The sequence below is a fragment of the Glycine soja genome, chromosome 18 (genome assembly GCF_004193775.1).
Source record: "Glycine soja cultivar W05 chromosome 18, ASM419377v2, whole genome shotgun sequence".
Classification (NCBI taxonomy): domain Eukaryota; kingdom Viridiplantae; phylum Streptophyta; class Magnoliopsida; order Fabales; family Fabaceae; genus Glycine; species Glycine soja.
Window position 1 is genome coordinate 5,291,686 of NC_041019.1, and position 18,095 is coordinate 5,309,780.

Consider the following 18,095-nt stretch of genomic DNA (forward strand, 5'->3'; position numbering starts at 1 on the left):
AAATTATAGCTTAATCTTTTTAAAAACGGGTCCAATTTAATCCAATTTTAAACCTAATTTAGTCCCTTATTCAGTATTAAAAAGATATGTATATTAAGAACACTTATCTTTTTTTATTTAAATTTATTTTTTAGTTTTAACCAATTCACTATATTATGTGTCGCTATGTTTTCTTAATTTCATAAAACTAATTAAAAATAAAATATTAGTTAGAATACTGAATATAAAACTAGGCTCTGCAAATCCTGGAATAGCATGCATCTCCGTATTTGGTAGTGTCAGAAGAAACACATGGCCACTGTCAGAACAACTGCAAAACTTGAACCACCATTCTTCTTCTGAATCATCCTCTCTCATTGCAATGGCCGCAGCGTTGGAGTGCTGGTCGCGCCGCGCCACCACCACCGTCCACGAGGACCACGCGCTTCTCATGCAGCGACCCGAACAGGACACAACACCCAGAGACTCTTCTTCATCTTCTTCTTCTTCCCTCGTCCACAAGAAGCTTCAAAAACTCACGCGCAACGTCTCCGAAGCCATTGCTTCCCTCAAAAACTCCCTCAACAGCACCATCAACGTCGAATCCTCCAAACTCGACGGGCCTCGCAGCCTCGTGTGGACCACCGTCCTCCGCAACCTCACGCACCTCTACCCCGGTTCCCAGCTCCCGGAGAAGTTAGTCTGCAACATTCGCAAGCACTACGATTCCTTGCCTCTCAGGTTCTGATCCCAACCTGGGTCTGCGTGTGTTTGCTTCGGTTGCGATGTTTCAGTTTTGATGGGTTTATAAAAAGGGCCTTCTTTTAATCTGAATCATGTGAATTAATGCCAATGTGAAGAGTGAAGATTCAGTTGCACTTTTTTTGTGTGTTTAAGGTCACTCTCTGTTCATCAGGGATGCGTTTACTCGTTTTTTTTTTGACAAAAATTACATGCAATTACATAGGTGATTTCCGTGCTATCTTCTTACCAGAATTGGAGTTTCATCTCGCTAATGTGTGCAATAAAGGTTTGAATTAAAGAACAACTTAGACCACTGAGGTCAAACTCTAATTCTGATAGGAGAACAATGCCAAAAACATCCAAGGAGTGTATTTAAGTATTGTTCTTTTTGTTTTTGCATTTGGGAAATTGGTTTTGCTTCTTTTGATTTGGAAGCTCTAAAGTTTTCAACTTGGGTGGTGATCCAGTCTGAATGTGAGTGTTGATGTTAGTTTGGTTGTGTTTAAGGTCACTTCAGTTAGAAGCTCTACAATTATTATTATTATTATTATTATTATTATTATTTTGTGTATTTTACTTTGGGAAATGGGTTTATCTTCTGCCGTGTTAGAAGCTCTGTTCTAATCTGAATGTGGATGCGGAGAAAATATTATATGGTCAATCTCCACGTTACATGTAATTACCAAGTTTTTTAATTTACGAAAAAGATTAAATAAAATTTTGCTACGTGTCATGGAAATTGATCCGATTGGTTTCGAACCGTACAATGTTTTTCGGGAATGTTAATGTGAGGATTCAGTTACACTGTTTTGGTTGTGTTTGAAAATCACTTACTTCGGTGATGGATTTTCTTTTTTTTCAATATCTAGAGTTTGTGTTATTTATTTATTTATTTGTTTTTATTTGGCAGTTATTCTCAGGCGGGGTTTGATGTGAAGGATGTGTTTCTTCACATGAAGCTGATGGAGCAAGCTTTAGAGGACGAGCAGGCTGCTATTTTGATTCAAGAGGAGTGTGATGGTGAGATCCAGCTTCAGGGGTCTGTGTTCAAGTTAACATTTGCTTGCAACTCCCCAATTTCGTGGCCTTTGATGTCGGGTGCGTTGGATGGTTACTCCATTTGCTGCAAGAAGATTCAGATCTTTGAGAAGAAAGGTTTCACCCTTGGGATTGTGCTGCTTCTTGTTCTTTCTGGGGGTGGCCAAGATAAGTTGGTCAGGACCCGGGTTGAAAGCGCTCTCAAGATTGCCATGAAGAGGCTGAAAACCGGTGGCGTGAAGCTGCCCTTTGGGCTTTGTGGATGTCAAGAGGAGAACTCCAAGGGGAGAGGACTTGGAGAGATTGAAGAAGATGGAGGGGATGCATATTGTGGAAATGGATTTGAGAATTTAAGCCAAAATATTCAGCTTCGTGTGCCATTGCCTAGTTCATCTTTTCTTGTAGTCATAGATGAGTGGCAGACTATTCAATCCGGTGGGGATGAGATTGAAAAATGGTTGTTGAACTCAGATAGTCTTGAGTTTGTAGAACAGATTGCGCCCAATTCGTATAAGGGGACGTACATGGGGAAAAGGGTTGGCATTGAGAAGCTTAGAGGGTGTGAGAAAGGGAACTCTTATGAGTTTGAGCTCAGGAAAGATCTGCTGGCACTGATGACTTGTGGGCATAGAAATATTATGCAGTTTTGTGGTGTTTGTGTAGATGACAACCATGGGTTATGTGCAGTGACAAAATTTGTTGAAGGTGGATCTGTTCATGACTTAATGTTAAAGAACAAGAAGCTTTCGAGTAAGGATGTTGTAAGAATTGCAGCTGATGTAGCTGAGGGGATCAAGTTTATGAATGATCACGGTGTTGCATACGGAGATCTTAATACGCAGAGGATTCTGTTGGATAAGCATGGGAATGCTTGCTTGGGTGATATGGGCATTGTCACTGCCTGCAAGAGTGTCAGAGAGGCAATAGATTATGAAACTGATGGTTATCGATGGCTCGCACCAGAGGTTTGCCCCTAATCACACTCTTTTCAAGTTAGCAAAGCAATTGCTGAAATTACGTAGAAAAATAATATGTCAGGCCATTAGGCTGCATAGTCTTGTTTAATTCGGTATTGCATCTCACATACATATTCCCTATATCTCGCCTCAAGTTTTCTTTCAATAGAAGATTAAAATTAAAGACCTAACTTCTTTAAGACCTAGACTCTGCATCACATCTAAGAAAGATATAATAGATGGCATTTGGGAATACATTTTAGGCTTTTAAGCTGCTGCTCCAAATCATGCTTTACCATGTAGGGATTTGTTTCTAAATAATTCTCTTATAAGATTTGCTTATAAGATTTTATTCTAACCAGCATAGCAAAGAAATATTTTTTTTATTAATGCTTATATAGCCATCATACTTCAGTATCATTCCTTTAGGAACTCTACAAGATTTATATTGACCAGTCTAATAACAACATTTCTTTAAAATGTTTGAGGTTGGATCAAATTGTTATATTAAATTTTCTATTTCTCACACTCTCTCTGGTTTTGTTTATGACTTTATTCCCATTTACACTTGTTCAAACTAATGGTGTAATCTAAATTCTAATGTATTTGAACTCATTTATCTTGCTATATGTTCCACTTCAAAGCAACTTAGAGTAACATTTTTGTTAGCTTTATTGCCTGGTGGATGTTGTTTAGATCCATTGCATGTAAAAAATGCAATGCAGAACTAGACATTGAAAATAAGATTTCATGTCACTTGTCTTGGCATCATTGTTTGAGCATGCCTAACATGTCTTGATAATTGTTTTGTGCTTTCACTTTATATAATGTATCCCTATGTTTAAACACTACTGTATATCATTAGACAAATCAGCATTGTGCTGTGTGATGCTAATTATACCTGAATTGATTTCAAATGGAGCCCACACACCTTAATCCTTAAGCATGATCTGTCCCCCTATTGTACTTATTTTTGTCCAATTGATAAAGTAGGCTGCATGGATTCATACCTTGTGTTCAGGCAGAAAATAATGAATGAAAACTATCGAGTAAAACTGTTCTTTCAGTGAGAAAAGGGAAAAACAATTTAAATGACAGAATAACAAAAAAATAAAATGCTTACAATTTACCAGGACTAATTTAATTATCCTTATAATTTTATTTTCCCTAACATTCTAAAGGAAAATAGAAACAAGGCTTCAATAGGAACACAGAAAGTTTTTCTAACAAAAGTGCATGCACCTTGGCTTTGTCTGATTGATAGTGTAGGAATTTTACTATATATTTTGTATGAATGTGAGATAGTATATGAATTTTTTGTGCCCTTTTGTTTGTTTGAAAACAGATAATTGCTGGTGATCCAGAGAGTGTGACAGAGACATGGATGAGTAATGTTTATAGTTTTGGCATGGTAATTTGGGAGATGGTAACCGGTGAGGCAGCATATTCTGCATTTTCACCAGTTCAAGCAGCAGTTGGCATTGCTGCTTGTGGCCTAAGACCTGAAATCCCCAAGGACTGCCCTCAAACTCTAAAGTCTCTCATGACAAAGTGTTGGAACAACACCCCTTCAAAACGCCCCCATTTTTCTGAAATTTTGGCCATATTGCTACGACCAAGCAACTACAATAGGTAAACTTCTTTTGTGTTGATAGTGATTTGATACCAAAGAAAGATCCCATTCTCAAGGGATCTTCATATCATAGTTTATACGTAAAACATGAGTCCCCCATGCTTTTATAACAGTAATGAAAGGTGTAAAGTTTTCCTTTTTCTTTTTCTTTTTCTTTTTGACAATTTGTACCATCATGAATCTACTATTTTTTCTCTTATTATGATGTCAACTTGAATGATGGAAATATCACAATACGTTTCAGATTGTTTGGTTATGAGTGGCACCCACATTACCTTATGAAAACTAGGATTATTCTGTAAGGAATAATAAAATAATAAAAATCAATTTTAGGGGCCTACATTACATCATTTGTAAGCTACTAGGATCTTTTGTTCGTATCATTGCTATCCTAAGGGCCCCATTTGATATCATGTTCCTTTAGTTGTGAAACTGTCAAATACCATGTCCCCATTTTTCTTGATATATCCAACCTGGTCATCGTTTATGAATCAGATCGATGTAACCTATTTTCACTCTATGCTTGGCACATTGAAGAGAGTAATGCACCAAGCACACGTACATCTCATCATGAACTATTATATTCAAGTCATATCCAGATGGAGGAACTGTATTTAACTATTTATTAGTATATCGCATTTATTTGAATTTATTACATATGATAATGGAGACAGCCTTTTCCATGGAAAGTAATGATCACATCAAGGACCTTTGATTTGATAAGGTCATCGTATAACTCAATCTTGATAGATGAGATAATCGGACATATGGATAAACTGAACTTGCTTGTTCAAGTTCAAGCATAATAGTTAGAAAATGATGTTCTGCCTAGAATTGATCTTGGCACTTTTTGATGGAATTCATAAATAAATCATATAAAAGTTTAAGGTATAAATAAATCATAAATATCATATTGTAATGTTATGTACTGGAGGCAGCACATGGTGCATGTGAATGTGACACTCGAATAAGGAATACAACACTTTATTCCCCTTTTTTTCCTTTATTTATTTTTTTACTGCTAACTTTACGGTGGCCGGTAAGAATTTTTTTTTTTACACCAACTAATATTACAATATTAACTTTTTAGAATTGCGCATATTTAATATATCAATGGATGATTAGAGTGTGGTGATGCCACTCAAGTTTTCATTTGAATAAAATTTCATTTATATTCTTTATAGCTTTATTTGAATAAAATTTCATTTCATTTGAAAAAAAAGGTTAAATTAGTTTACTAGTACTTTTTATTTTTTATTTTTAGGTTTCATTTGATCCTCTAATTATTTTGATATTTAATATTTTTAAAGTTAATTCAATTTTGATATTTAATATTTTTAAAGTTAATTCAATTTGATCATGCCCTTTAAATTGGGTCGACGATTTTATGAAATTGTATTTGGGATGGCTTAAAATTATTTCCTGACAATCTTAAATCATCACAAAATGTATATTTAGATAATATGACTAAATTTAAACGATATGATCACTCAAATTTAGATAATAATATCAAATTGAATTGATTTTAAAAATTAGAAGATAAATTGAATCTAAATAAAATTAGAGGATGAAATCAACTATTAAAATAAATTAGAGGATAAAAAATTAATTTAACCCAAAAGAAAAGTCAACTGTTTTTTTACTGATTTTTTCCAACTGGTTGAGTTTTGTAAAAAATTTCATAGCTCAACATTGTTATACTGTAACGTTTAAAACTGAGAAAGAAAAAAAAAAACCTTCTTAGTTAACATTAATTAATAATTATGCATTCTCTTAATCATATGCGCTTCTGACACATGTCATGTGGTTCAAGGCATCTCGCATTCTTCTGAGATCTTTAACAGAACAAATAAAAGCATTTGCTTGAAATGGTCCCATGGAATCAAAATTCACTTTGGATTAGATCTGAAGAGAACTCATGTTATTTGTCAATCCCTAACTAATTAATACTAGTCATCACAATCTGACAAAATTACAACCTTATCAACTTTGGTCTAATTTTCAAGTGTAGAATTATTGAATTAAAATTTATTTTGGATTAAATCTGGACAAAACTTAAATTGTATGACAATCACTTACTAATAGTCAAAATTAACAATTAACAACGTTTTCAAGTCAAGTTTTATCTCTAAAAGTTTGGAATGACTTATGTTGATGAGACAATTTCAGATTAAGTCATGAGATGTCACATTACACAGGTTGTTGCCTCGTTGAAAAGGATTATGCCCATTTAATTAAATGTCTCAATGCTCAAACATTACATTACTTGTTGAGAGTTAGTTAAATTTGAAAAATAAAAAGGATAAACAATAGAGGCTAGCATATTATATAAAACAACCGGTGGAGCTACGAGTAAGAGCAACAAAAACTTAATTATCATGATTCATTTTTAAATCATTTTCTCTTTTTTTTTTAGTCATCAATCATAAATGTCAATAGTGTACATTATGATTACAAGGTCTATGTTTAGAAAAGTATATGCCCTGGACATTTCTAAAACTTTTTTGCCAAAAAAAAACCTAATTTAGGAAGTTGTAAAAAAATATTTTATTAGAATAAGCTAATTCAACTATGTACTAAATCTTATAATTCAAATATGTACTATTTAGATATAAGGTTAAAAATATTTTTGAGAGTTTCTTTATTAAAAAAAGTTTTATATTTCTAATAGAAAAGCTCTCAAAAACACTTGTGACTCGTATTCAAACAGGTCCTAAATATGATAATATTTCAAATAATACCACCTTACTTAATCATGTAGTCTGCTGATTTACATTGAATAGCTTCGTGAACTGTAAGGCAGATAGAAGCTTCTATTCAAAGCTGCAAAACATTGAATATCTTGTAAAATGCATCCATATTATAATTATTGAAAGATGGTGACTTATGAAGAGATGAAACAGACAAATTCAGGTGAGTTCATTTAACATAATAGAGAGCAATTAACTTTCTCTCAAGCATGCTGCATCCTAGGCTCCAAGCTCTGATTGCAAAAAGCTCGACATGAAGATAATTTGCATTATAAATTGTGTATATAAAAAAACATTTTGAGGTGTTCAAATTGAGTTTAGTTTATATAAGTATATTTAAATTATATTGTCCATTCATTAACGTTTCATTTAAAAAGTTATACTTCTCTTTATTGAGAAATTAAAATATGCAGCATTTTAATTTATTTTAATTTAAGTGAGTCTTTTTATTTTACTGAGTAAATTATTTTTCTTTTTCTTTTAACATTTAATATCAACGACTACTAATTTTGAGTGACATACTATGATTTTTTTTTTAAAATTTCAATGGATGAAAATACGTTTTGAAGACTTAGCTTTGAAACTTTACTCAAAATATTTATTTCATCTTCTGAAATCTTACAATTCATAATAACGATTCCTAATCATTTCGAGCATAAAAAGACAAAAATATTTGACTATAAGGAATTTGTTTACATTAAAATAGAATAAATTGTAACACATTAATCTCTCAAGGAAATGAGTATAATATTGTTAAATAAGAGACAATGAGAATGTAGTTTAAGTATCTTAATTTAAAAAAAGAGGAGCATAATTTACTAAATTATAAATAATATATTCAGCGAAATTACTGTTAAATTGTTTGAAGCAAAATCAAATCTTAATTTGAGTAATTTTTTTTAAAAAAAGCTTTTTCATTGAACCAAATAATGATTTACAAAGTATAATAACGATAATTTGGTCAGATTAAATGTGTTTTGACAGTGGACGGAACCAATTTGATAAGCAATTCTCGGTCAGATTAAATGATTTGGTCAAATTTTGATTTTTTTTTTTTTACAAAAAGTTTAGATAAATTGAATTCGGTATTACTTATTAATAAAAATTTTACATTGAGAAGGAGAATTAAACTCATAATCTTAAGGTATATGAGTCTGGTTAAGCTAATTTTTGTTACTTTGACTATGTTTCCTCCTAGAATCTTCGTATTGTCATTTATACTCAAAACATTTATAAATTAACTCAATTAATTATCTAGTACTCAAAACTTACAAAGACATTAAAAATCTCATTTTTTTATCCATAAATTATTATTTTACATCTTGCAGAATTCTTCAAATATAAAATGTGACAAAATTTATGAAGTTTCTACTAAATATTTTACTCCTGAATTTTTAAAAACACTTCATATCCTAAATTTACTATAAACACCAAAAACAAGATAATTCAAAAGATGGCTATTTGAATAAAAAAAATAGTAATTTAAGATTTTTTTTTGGTAAAAAAAATCACTAGACACTAATTTTACTTATAAAACTTAATCAACTTTAAGAAATTTAAAACCTAAGTTAAAGGGATGAAAAATGTAATTAAATTAAATCAATAATAAACGAAACTGCAAGATTTTATTTTTTTTTCACTCTTGTTATTTGCACGGACAAATTTTGAATAGATTTTTCACAAGTGTCATCAGTCATCGCCGTATGCTTTTCTATTCAGACCCTTGATGGGCTTAACTTGTATGACAATGAAAAAGAAATCCAGGCATTTATTTCCTGCACCTTCATTTTTGCTTCTGCACCCCCTAGAATAATATGACTGGACACCGTTTCCCTTCAAGTCCAAAGACTCAGCAATGGTCACTGCCACTGTCGGAAGGGGAAAGGGGTAGTTGCACCACTACCCACACTTTACTTATGTACAAAATTAATAATAATAAATCAATAAAAGATTAATTAAAATAATTATTATAATTATAATAAAAATTTGTTCTTAAATAATTTAAATATAACGTTAAAAAGATACGTGCATAATATTAAAAACAAATAAACATAACATTAATTTGTCTAATCTCAAGTTATAAATAAATCAAATTACAAAAATAACCATTCAAATTATTAAAGTTAATGATCTAATGGCTTAATAAAAACTAAAACTAAAGATTTAATGTTTTTCACTATCTAATAATAATGCTGTTAGATATTAAAGACTTATAATATTAATCATAAAAAATATAATTATTTTTATGGAAAATTATAATATATATATATATATATATATATATATATATATATATATATATATATATATATATATATATATATATGTATGTATGTATTTATAAAATTTAAAACACTTTATCATCCTCAACTTGTCTTTCCTTCATTGTGCCCAAATTACCGAGCCAGGATGGATCACTGCCTTCGGACCACACGATTTGACCATAGTTTTGTTTTAATTATAATTATAATTAAATCAATTAAGGACAAAAATTAGATGTCTTAAATACTTCTATTGTAGGAGGAGTAGTATTGTTTTTCAATTAAAGTTAAAGTTTCTCCTCACATTTAATGTAAACATTTATTATACTATAAATTATCGGAGACTCTAATCGAAGAACAATAAAGAAACACTAAAAAATCCTTAGTTTTATCCAAAAATAAATTACTCGCATTATTATTAATTAAGTCCATGAAATCTTATTGTCAAAACAGAACAACTCTGGGGAAGAGGAAGAAGAAATAATACTCTCTTCTCTTTGTCTCATTGTAATTTTCATCCAATATTATTTTACAAAAATTAATAAATAAATAATAATTTTATAAAATTAATTTTTTTATTACTAATTTATTTTTTGTTTTTATAATTTTTATCATTAATGTTATAAAAAATATAAATAAAAAAATTGATTAATGTTATAATAAAGAAAAAATAATTATTTTAAGATAATTTTATTTAAGGGCGATTATTACGAATAGGAGGGAGTAAAATGTAAGAACACGTAATGACATAACTACTAAACTATTTTCATTTTCCATTACTTCTAGTTCTAGTTTGTTCTAGATTTTTCTTTTCCCCCAACTAAATCCGGTGCCCGTTGGAGCACGGTACGCGCGGTATAACCCAACGCGAGCGTCGTCGATTGATATCAAAGTGCACGCGAAAACGACGACGTGTCACGCACGCACTCCTTCTCAGTCTGTCTCTGACTTTTATCTTTCGCTGCACGCTTCTCACTGTGTCCTCTTCTCTCTTTGGGAGAGAAAAAATGGTAGTAGCAGCTGTCCTGTCCTCACTCGAAAACGAAACCCTAGAATACTAGCATGAGCATTGCAAATCCATAAATACCCCTCCCTCTAAACCCAATAAAACCCCCAAAATCCAATAACAAAACCAAACGAAAACACTTTCTCTCCGATTCTCAGCATCCAATCAGAGGTTCCATTTCTCTTGATTCCCTCTCACCCAAGTTCCAATCGGTACGTTGCTTCTCTCTTCGTTCATCTTCATTCCTTCTCTCTGAACATTAACTATAATCACGCTCATGCTGCGTGAGCTAGGGTTAGGGTTTTGCATCGTCGTTGTTCCGTTACTCTTTTCGCGATTTTTGTATATCGCTTCTTTTGACTTCGATCCTCTTCGCGATCGAGACGTTAATTGTTGGTTCTTCATCTTGATTGCTTTTGTTCTTGTGCTCACGATCGCGTTTCGTCGCAGCTCACTACTGCACTATATGCTTCCAACTAAGAGACCTTGCGAAGGACTGGTTGCAGAAGAAGAGACTCACAACAACAACGACAACAACAACAGCAACAACAACAACAACAACAACAACAACAACAACAATAACAACAATAACAACAGCAACAACAGCAGCAGCAGCAGCAGTTCTCTCAAGAAGAATCGGATCGCCGCTGCCAGAACCGCCGATTCTACGGTGAAGAACTACGAAAGCACCGACCAGAGCTTCAACAACAACAACAGCAACAGCGGAAACGCGAGTGAGGGAGCGTCGGATATGGCTTTGGGTGAATCGAACCAGCCGGACATCGATGAGGATCTCCACAGTCGGCAACTCGCCGTGTATGGGCGAGAGACCATGCGGAGGCTCTTTGGTTCCAACGTTCTCGTCTCCGGGATGCAGGGTCTTGGCGTTGAGATTGGTAAAATCTTGTGACACTTGGCTTTTGTTGAATGTTTTTTTGCTGCTTTGGTGTTTTTTGAATTGAGATTGTATTTCAGTCGATCCGATTTGTGATGATGCCTTGTTTGTTGGTAAAATTCTGTTAAATGTTAGTTTTATTGGAGTTGGAGCTTTCTGCTTGATGCTTCTTGCAAAAGAATGCCGATCATTTGATAGGTAATGGGATATGTGTCGGTTGATTTTGTGATTTTGTTATTAGCTCGCTGCCACCGTTTGTAAACTTGTAGTTTGTTGTTCATAATGATGCATTTCAGTGGAAATGATTACCAGCAAGGTTATAAGTTATAACATGCAGCAGTTTTGTTGCATTCCTTGATATCACTCCAAAAACCTTGATTTGTAGACTTTTTTTGAAACCTTGGTTACTAGTTGACAGTTGTAAATCTTTTGTTGTTAACTTAGGTTGTAGTTTTATCATCTGTAATTTAGACTAATTAATCAAGAGATTATTTAACTTACTTTTGGGTGACTTGAATTTTTTTTTTTTTTTTATGGTTGTGATATTTAGGTTCAAGCTTTAAAGATGATAGTGCTAAATCTATAATATTAAATCATGTTTTTGAATTCTAATAAAGTTTACTTCCTGTCTGCAGCTAAGAATCTCATTCTTGCTGGTGTCAAGTCAGTGACCTTGCATGATGAGGGGACTGTGGAGCTGTGGGATCTATCCAGTAACTTTGTGTTTTCAGAGAATGATGTTGGTAAAAACAGGGCAGCAGCTTCTGTTAGTAAGCTGCAGGAGCTCAACAATGCAGTGATTGTACAAAGCTTGACTACTCAGCTGACTAAAGAACACCTTTCCAATTTCCAAGTACCTAATTCCTCTGTCTAATCTTCCCTTCCTTTTAAAATGAATTTCATGTTATTTTCTCTTACAATGTATTTATATTTAGGGCTGCTATGTCATTCTTTGTCAGTAACTAGTAAGTACTAGTCACTTCACTTCTGTCATAACAGAAAGTATTTGTTAATTATTTAATTCTTATATCCCTAGGTTTTGAAATAGCTATGTAGCTGCTGCAAATGAGGTCACTAGTGATAGTAATTATTGCTGTATAGCATTTTTCTTATATAAATTTTTACTTGTAAATTAATCAGTGATAGACTTGTCATTCTACATGTTCTGTTTCTTGCCCCTTTGCATAAATGTGTCCTTGTTTGATCTGTAATATAATTCTGAAGTAATATATTGCTAAGATTTTTTCATTTTTGTTTGTGATGGTGTAATGAAATTTGGATTCTTGTCTCCTTATTTCCAACCATAAATGCATTTGTATCCAAGTTTATTTTGATTATATATTTACAGTTTTTTGTTTACTATTTTGTAGGCTGTTGTTTTTACTGATATCAGTCTTGAGAAAGCCTTTGAGTTCAATGATTACTGCCACAGTCATCAGCCTCCTATTGCCTTTATTAAAACTGAAGTTAGAGGCCTTTTTGGTTCTGTGTTCTGTGATTTTGGGCCTGAGTTTACTGTTGTTGATGTGGATGGTGAAGAACCCCATACTGGCATTATTGCATCCATAAGCAATGACAACCCTGCTCTAGTATCCTGTGTTGATGATGAGAGGCTTGAGTTTCAGGATGGAGATCTTGTTGTATTCTCTGAAGTTCATGGTATGAAAGAATTGAATGATGGAAAGCCAAGAAAGATTAAAGATGCTAGAGCATACTCTTTTACTCTTGAAGAAGACACCACAAATTATGGTACGTATGAGAAAGGTGGTATTGTGACGCAGGTCAAACAACCAAAGGTATTGAACTTTAAGCCACTCAAGGAAGCAATCACTGATCCTGGTGATTTTCTTCTGAGTGATTTTTCGAAGTTTGATCGCCCACCTCTCCTTCACTTAGCATTCCAGGCTTTGGATAAATTCATTTCTGAGTTAGGTCGCTTCCCTGTTGCTGGTTCAGAGGATGATGCACAGAAGCTTATATCTGTTGCTAGTCATATTAATGACAGCTTAAGGGATGGGAAATTAGAAGACATAAATCCAAAACTTTTGCGATACTTTGCCTTTGGTTCTAGGGCAGTATTGAATCCTATGGCTGCCATGTTTGGTGGAATTGTTGGACAAGAGGTTGTCAAAGCATGCTCTGGGAAGTTTTACCCACTTTTTCAGGTAAGCTTTTTTTTTTAGTGGCTCATCATTTTTGAGTTTTGAAATGTGGTATTGTGTAAGTGAAACCAAAACTTAGATGTAATATCTTTTGATGAAATTGCTTTCCCTTTTACGTAGTTAGCTGATTGTGTGTTCAGTTTGTTTCAGTTGATATTTGATTGTTTGTTTTGTAGTATTATTTTAGTTATCCAGTCTAGTTTTTGAAAATGACAACTCCTTACTCATTGGTTTAGCATGAGCTGTGTTGAACATGCTTCTTACAAATTATCTGGAGTTTGGACTATGATTTGATATTGGTTCTGTATTTGTAGTGTACTTATGCCATTTGGTTGGAGTTACCTCCATGTGACTGGGAGGTCATAGGTTCAATTTGTGAATCAGCCTCTTGCAAAAGCAATGTAAAGGCTGCCTACAATAGACCAATAACAAGTGCTGCCACAGTGCTGCCACAGTGGAAGCTTTGTAGCACCACCTTTCCTTCCCCCACCTGATTATTGAATTTTATTCTCCCCAGTACATTTCTTAAACAACAGAAAGTGACCAATACCTAGAGGCATGTGTTGCCTATAGAACACACGATAATATTAATAGCATAGGTGAGCTTTCCCTGGAAAACGTGTGCTTTTGTTTTGTAAATGATCATGCATTGATTCCTAGATTTAACCAGTGATGTCACGTGGGGAGGCACCCACCCCAAAGTATAGTGCTGCCATGTCAAAGATAGCTGATAAAATACAAATAATTTCTGATTCACACACACATTCAAAACTTAGGAAAGTACTCTGCTTAAAATTCATAGCTTCTAATCATAATCTTCAACAATCAAACAGCAAAATCAAGCAACAATCCCTGCACTGATGATCACCCTCTAGCCATAGCCCATTTGTTTTTTAGGAAGATTTCTGTGATCATATACCCTCTTTTTGTGCATTAGAAGGTGTTGGGTTAGTATCTCTCCACCCACCTTGACAATTCTAGAAACATGATAATGTGAGTGCAGATCCAATCAAATGCAAGACTAGAGGTAAGTTAGATACACAGGCCAAAATTAGAGAATAAAAATAAATAAATGACACTGGCCGGTTTAAAACCCATGACATTTTATCTTTTTTTTGAAGTAGTGCGTGGTGTGACATCTTACTCAACAGTCGCAATATAATGGTCATATCATATATTGTTTGCTTAGTGTATAGGAATGAAGTAGATTATTGGTAAATATTTGTTTATTTTCTCTGAAATTGATGTTAAGTCAAGTTTTGTCAGGTGCCTCTTTAATGAGAATTGTTTTCGAACGTAAAAGGGTGTTTGATTGTGTTTTCTTTTTATAATTATTTATGTAAAACAGCTACGAAAACTAATTTGACAGAAAAGCAAAACAACTTGTAGATGTTCTGGATTTTTTATTTTAAAAACTGAAGAAAGGAGGTATTACTTTTAAAACAGTTTTAAGAAACTGCCCATCAAATGTTTTTATTTAAAAAAAAACAGAACAATTTTTAAAAATAGAAAAAAGCAGGCCCTAATGCTTCTCGTCTTTGATATTTATTATGGTTTTAACTTGTTTTCCTCTGCAGTTCTTCTACTTTGACTCTGTGGAGTCACTGCCTTCAGAGCCAGTGGACCCAAATGATTTCAGACCAGTAAATGGTCGTTATGATGCACAGATTTCAGTATTTGGACAGAAATTACAGAAGAAATTAGAGGATTCTAAAGTGTTTGTTGTTGGATCTGGTGCTTTGGGATGTGAATTTTTGAAAAATCTTGCTCTCATGGGAGTTTCTTGTGGAAGTCAGGGGAAGCTCACTATTACTGATGATGATGTGATAGAGAAGAGTAACCTAAGCAGACAGTTCCTTTTCCGTGATTGGAATATTGGACAGGCCAAGTCCACAGTTGCTGCTTCAGCTGCTGCAGCTATAAATCCTAGTTTTAATATTGAAGCTCTACAAAATCGAGTTGGTACTGAAACTGAGAATGTGTTTAATGATACCTTCTGGGAAAACTTGAGTGTCGTTGTAAATGCACTGGACAATGTTAATGCAAGACTATATGTTGATCAGAGATGCTTGTATTTCCAAAAGCCTCTTCTTGAGTCTGGAACTCTGGGAGCCAAATGCAATACGCAGATGGTAATTCCCCACCTGACAGAAAACTATGGTGCATCAAGAGATCCACCTGAGAAGCAGGCACCAATGTGTACTGTACACTCATTTCCACACAACATTGACCATTGCTTGACATGGGCGCGATCTGAGTTTGAGGGTTTGCTTGAGAAAACTCCAGCTGAAGTAAATGCATATTTGTCTAACCCAAGTGAATATACTAATGCAATGAAAAATGCTGGTGATGCTCAAGCAAGGGATAACTTGGAGCGTGTTCTTGAGTGCCTAGACCAGGAGAAGTGTGAAACTTTTGAAGATTGTATCACTTGGGCTCGGCTAAAGTATGTGGCCTTTGATAGTATATGCTAGGCTCTGTTCATTCTTGTATTAATGTTGTGTGAGCATATTAGTTTTTGTGTCCTTCATTCATAAACATTTATTTTTCCACAGGTTTGAGGATTATTTTGTTAACCGGGTGAAGCAGTTGATCTATACTTTTCCTGAAGATGCTGCAACTAGTACTGGAGCTCCTTTCTGGTCTGCACCAAAAAGATTCCCTCGTCCACTACAATTCTCAGCCTCTGATTTGGGTCATCTAAATTTTGTGTCGTCAGCTTCTATTTTACGGGCAGAAACATTTGGTATCCCAATCCCTGACTGGGGTAAGAACCCTAGGAAGATGGCTGAAGCTGTTGATAGGGTGATAGTACCTGACTTTCAGCCTAAGAAAGATGTGAAAATAGTGACAGATGAGAAGGCCACCAGTCTCTCTACAGCTTCTATAGATGATGCAGCGGTTATTAATGATCTAGTAATCAAGTTAGAGAGGTGCCGGGCAAATCTTCCACCAGTGTTCATGATGAAACCAATTCAATTTGAGAAGGTCCGTGTTTCCTTTGTTTCATTTCTAACTGAATTTTTACTGTAATGCTTTTTCTAGTTTCACTCTCTTAATAAAACATTTGTGATCTTGTCAATAATGTATTTTTGATAATTTTGGATTGGTTGAGGTTAAGTTTTGTATATGCTTAGTTGTGGGTTGGTTTTCATTAATTGAAAATTGCCATTTTGCTATTGCACTGCAGGATGATGACACAAACTACCATATGGATGTGATTGCTGGGCTTGCCAACATGAGGGCCCGCAATTACAGCATTCCTGAGGTTGACAAGCTTAAAGCCAAGTTTATTGCTGGACGGATCATTCCTGCAATTGCAACCTCGACTGCCATGGCGACTGGTCTTGTCTGCCTGGAGCTGTACAAAGTTTTGGATGGAGGGCACAAAGTTGAAGACTACAGAAACACATTTGCTAACTTGGCACTGCCTCTCTTTTCAATGGCTGAACCAGTTCCACCGAAAATTATCAAGCATCAAGATATGAGTTGGACGGTTTGGGATAGATGGATTCTCGGAGACAATCCTACCCTCAGGGAACTTCTAGAGTGGCTGAAGGCAAAGGGCTTGAATGCTTACAGTATTTCTTGTGGGAGTTGCCTGCTCTATAATAGCATGTTCCCTCGGCATAAAGATCGAATGGACAAAAAGGTTGCAGATCTGGCAAGGGAAGTAGCCAAGTTTGAAATTCTTGCGTACCGTCGCCATTTGGACGTTGTTGTGGCATGCGAGGATGATGAGGATAATGACATCGACATCCCGCAGATATCCATTTATTTCCGTTAGTAGGTTGCTTTCATCTTGATAGAGGTGTGTTTGAGACTTAGGTGAAAAACGACAGCATGTTTGACTCTCATGCTTCATATTCATAATTGATACACAAAGGCAACATTATGTCAAATTTCATATATGAATTGAAAAAGCAACTTTGGTTCCTCGTGTTATTATTTTTGCCATTGCTCTTTGGTTCCTCGTGTTATATGTTTTTCCATTGCTCGTGTCAAATTTCATATTTGTCACTGCTGCGTGTGATCCTTCGTTTATTTCTCATTTTTAGGTCGCTACGTTTTGTGTTGGCCAGGGTTAATACCAATTCTCATGTAAGGGAAAGGGTATTAGATTAGAAAGTGTTATGATTGTTGAAATGCATCGTTTGTCTAGCAACAGGTTGGGGTTTGTTTGTGATTTTCCCTTCATGTGGCGCAAAGTAAATAGTTGACTAGTACAATTTGCTCTTTAAGTATGTTTAATTTTTAAATTAGTCATTGAATGCGTATTAAGACTGGAAATTATTCCTTAGAAGACACAAGAATAGTTTATGCATTGAACAGAATACATATTTACTTTTAAATAAATAAAATTTATAAATAAAAAGTTTTTAATATATGAATTATATTTTAAATTTATTTCAATAATTATTTATTTATCTTTTTTATTTATTGTAAATCTAAATTATAATTTTATATTTCGAAAAAAGTTTTTATTATAAATTATGTAAATATAAGCTGTGTATTCGTTAAAATACTAGTGAAATATGCAAGGGTGACTTCAATGTTAGTGATAGAGAATGAGTGTAGCTTGTAAAGGAGCTGAACTACGGGTAAAATTTGTTATAGATCTATCATTGATTATCTCTTACGATTCTCTAATTTTCAAATATTGGAGTGTTC

General features: G+C 33.9%; 2 protein-coding genes across 2 annotated transcripts; both read left to right on the forward strand.

Annotated features, from left to right (window-relative positions):
• Positions 1-237: 237 nt before the first annotated feature.
• On the forward strand, positions 238-4,593 carry LOC114395425. The gene is made up of 3 exons (XM_028357204.1): positions 238-720; positions 1,634-2,726; positions 4,063-4,593. The coding sequence occupies exons 1-3, from the start codon at positions 362-364 to the stop codon at positions 4,351-4,353; spliced, it is 1,743 nt and encodes a 580-aa protein (XP_028213005.1). The 5' UTR covers positions 238-361; the 3' UTR covers positions 4,354-4,593.
• Positions 4,594-10,323: 5,730 nt separating this feature from the next.
• Positions 10,324-17,369, forward strand: LOC114396178 (ubiquitin-activating enzyme E1 1-like). Its single transcript, XM_028358078.1, has 7 exons — positions 10,324-10,579; positions 10,818-11,263; positions 11,898-12,115; positions 12,633-13,427; positions 15,002-15,870; positions 15,980-16,412; positions 16,615-17,369. The coding sequence occupies exons 2-7, from the start codon at positions 10,834-10,836 to the stop codon at positions 17,209-17,211; spliced, it is 3,342 nt and encodes a 1,113-aa protein (XP_028213879.1). The 5' UTR covers positions 10,324-10,579; positions 10,818-10,833; the 3' UTR covers positions 17,212-17,369.
• Positions 17,370-18,095: the final 726 nt, after the last annotated feature.

Bases quoted from the DNA above. Each gene is read 5' to 3' on its own strand.
- LOC114395425 (XM_028357204.1), top strand. From the start codon at position 362: ATGGCCGCAGCGTTGGAGTGCTGGTCGCGCCGCGCCACCACCACCGTC. The intron at 721-1,633 runs GTTCTGATCCCA...TTTATTTGGCAG, and splicing joins TACGATTCCTTGCCTCTCAG to TTATTCTCAGGCGGGGTTTG. The intron at 2,727-4,062 runs GTTTGCCCCTAA...GTTTGAAAACAG, and splicing joins ATCGATGGCTCGCACCAGAG to ATAATTGCTGGTGATCCAGA.
- LOC114396178 (XM_028358078.1), top strand. From the start codon at position 10,834: ATGCTTCCAACTAAGAGACCTTGCGAAGGACTGGTTGCAGAAGAAGAG. The intron at 12,116-12,632 runs GTACCTAATTCC...ACTATTTTGTAG, and splicing joins AACACCTTTCCAATTTCCAA to GCTGTTGTTTTTACTGATAT. The intron at 13,428-15,001 runs GTAAGCTTTTTT...TTTCCTCTGCAG, and splicing joins AGTTTTACCCACTTTTTCAG to TTCTTCTACTTTGACTCTGT.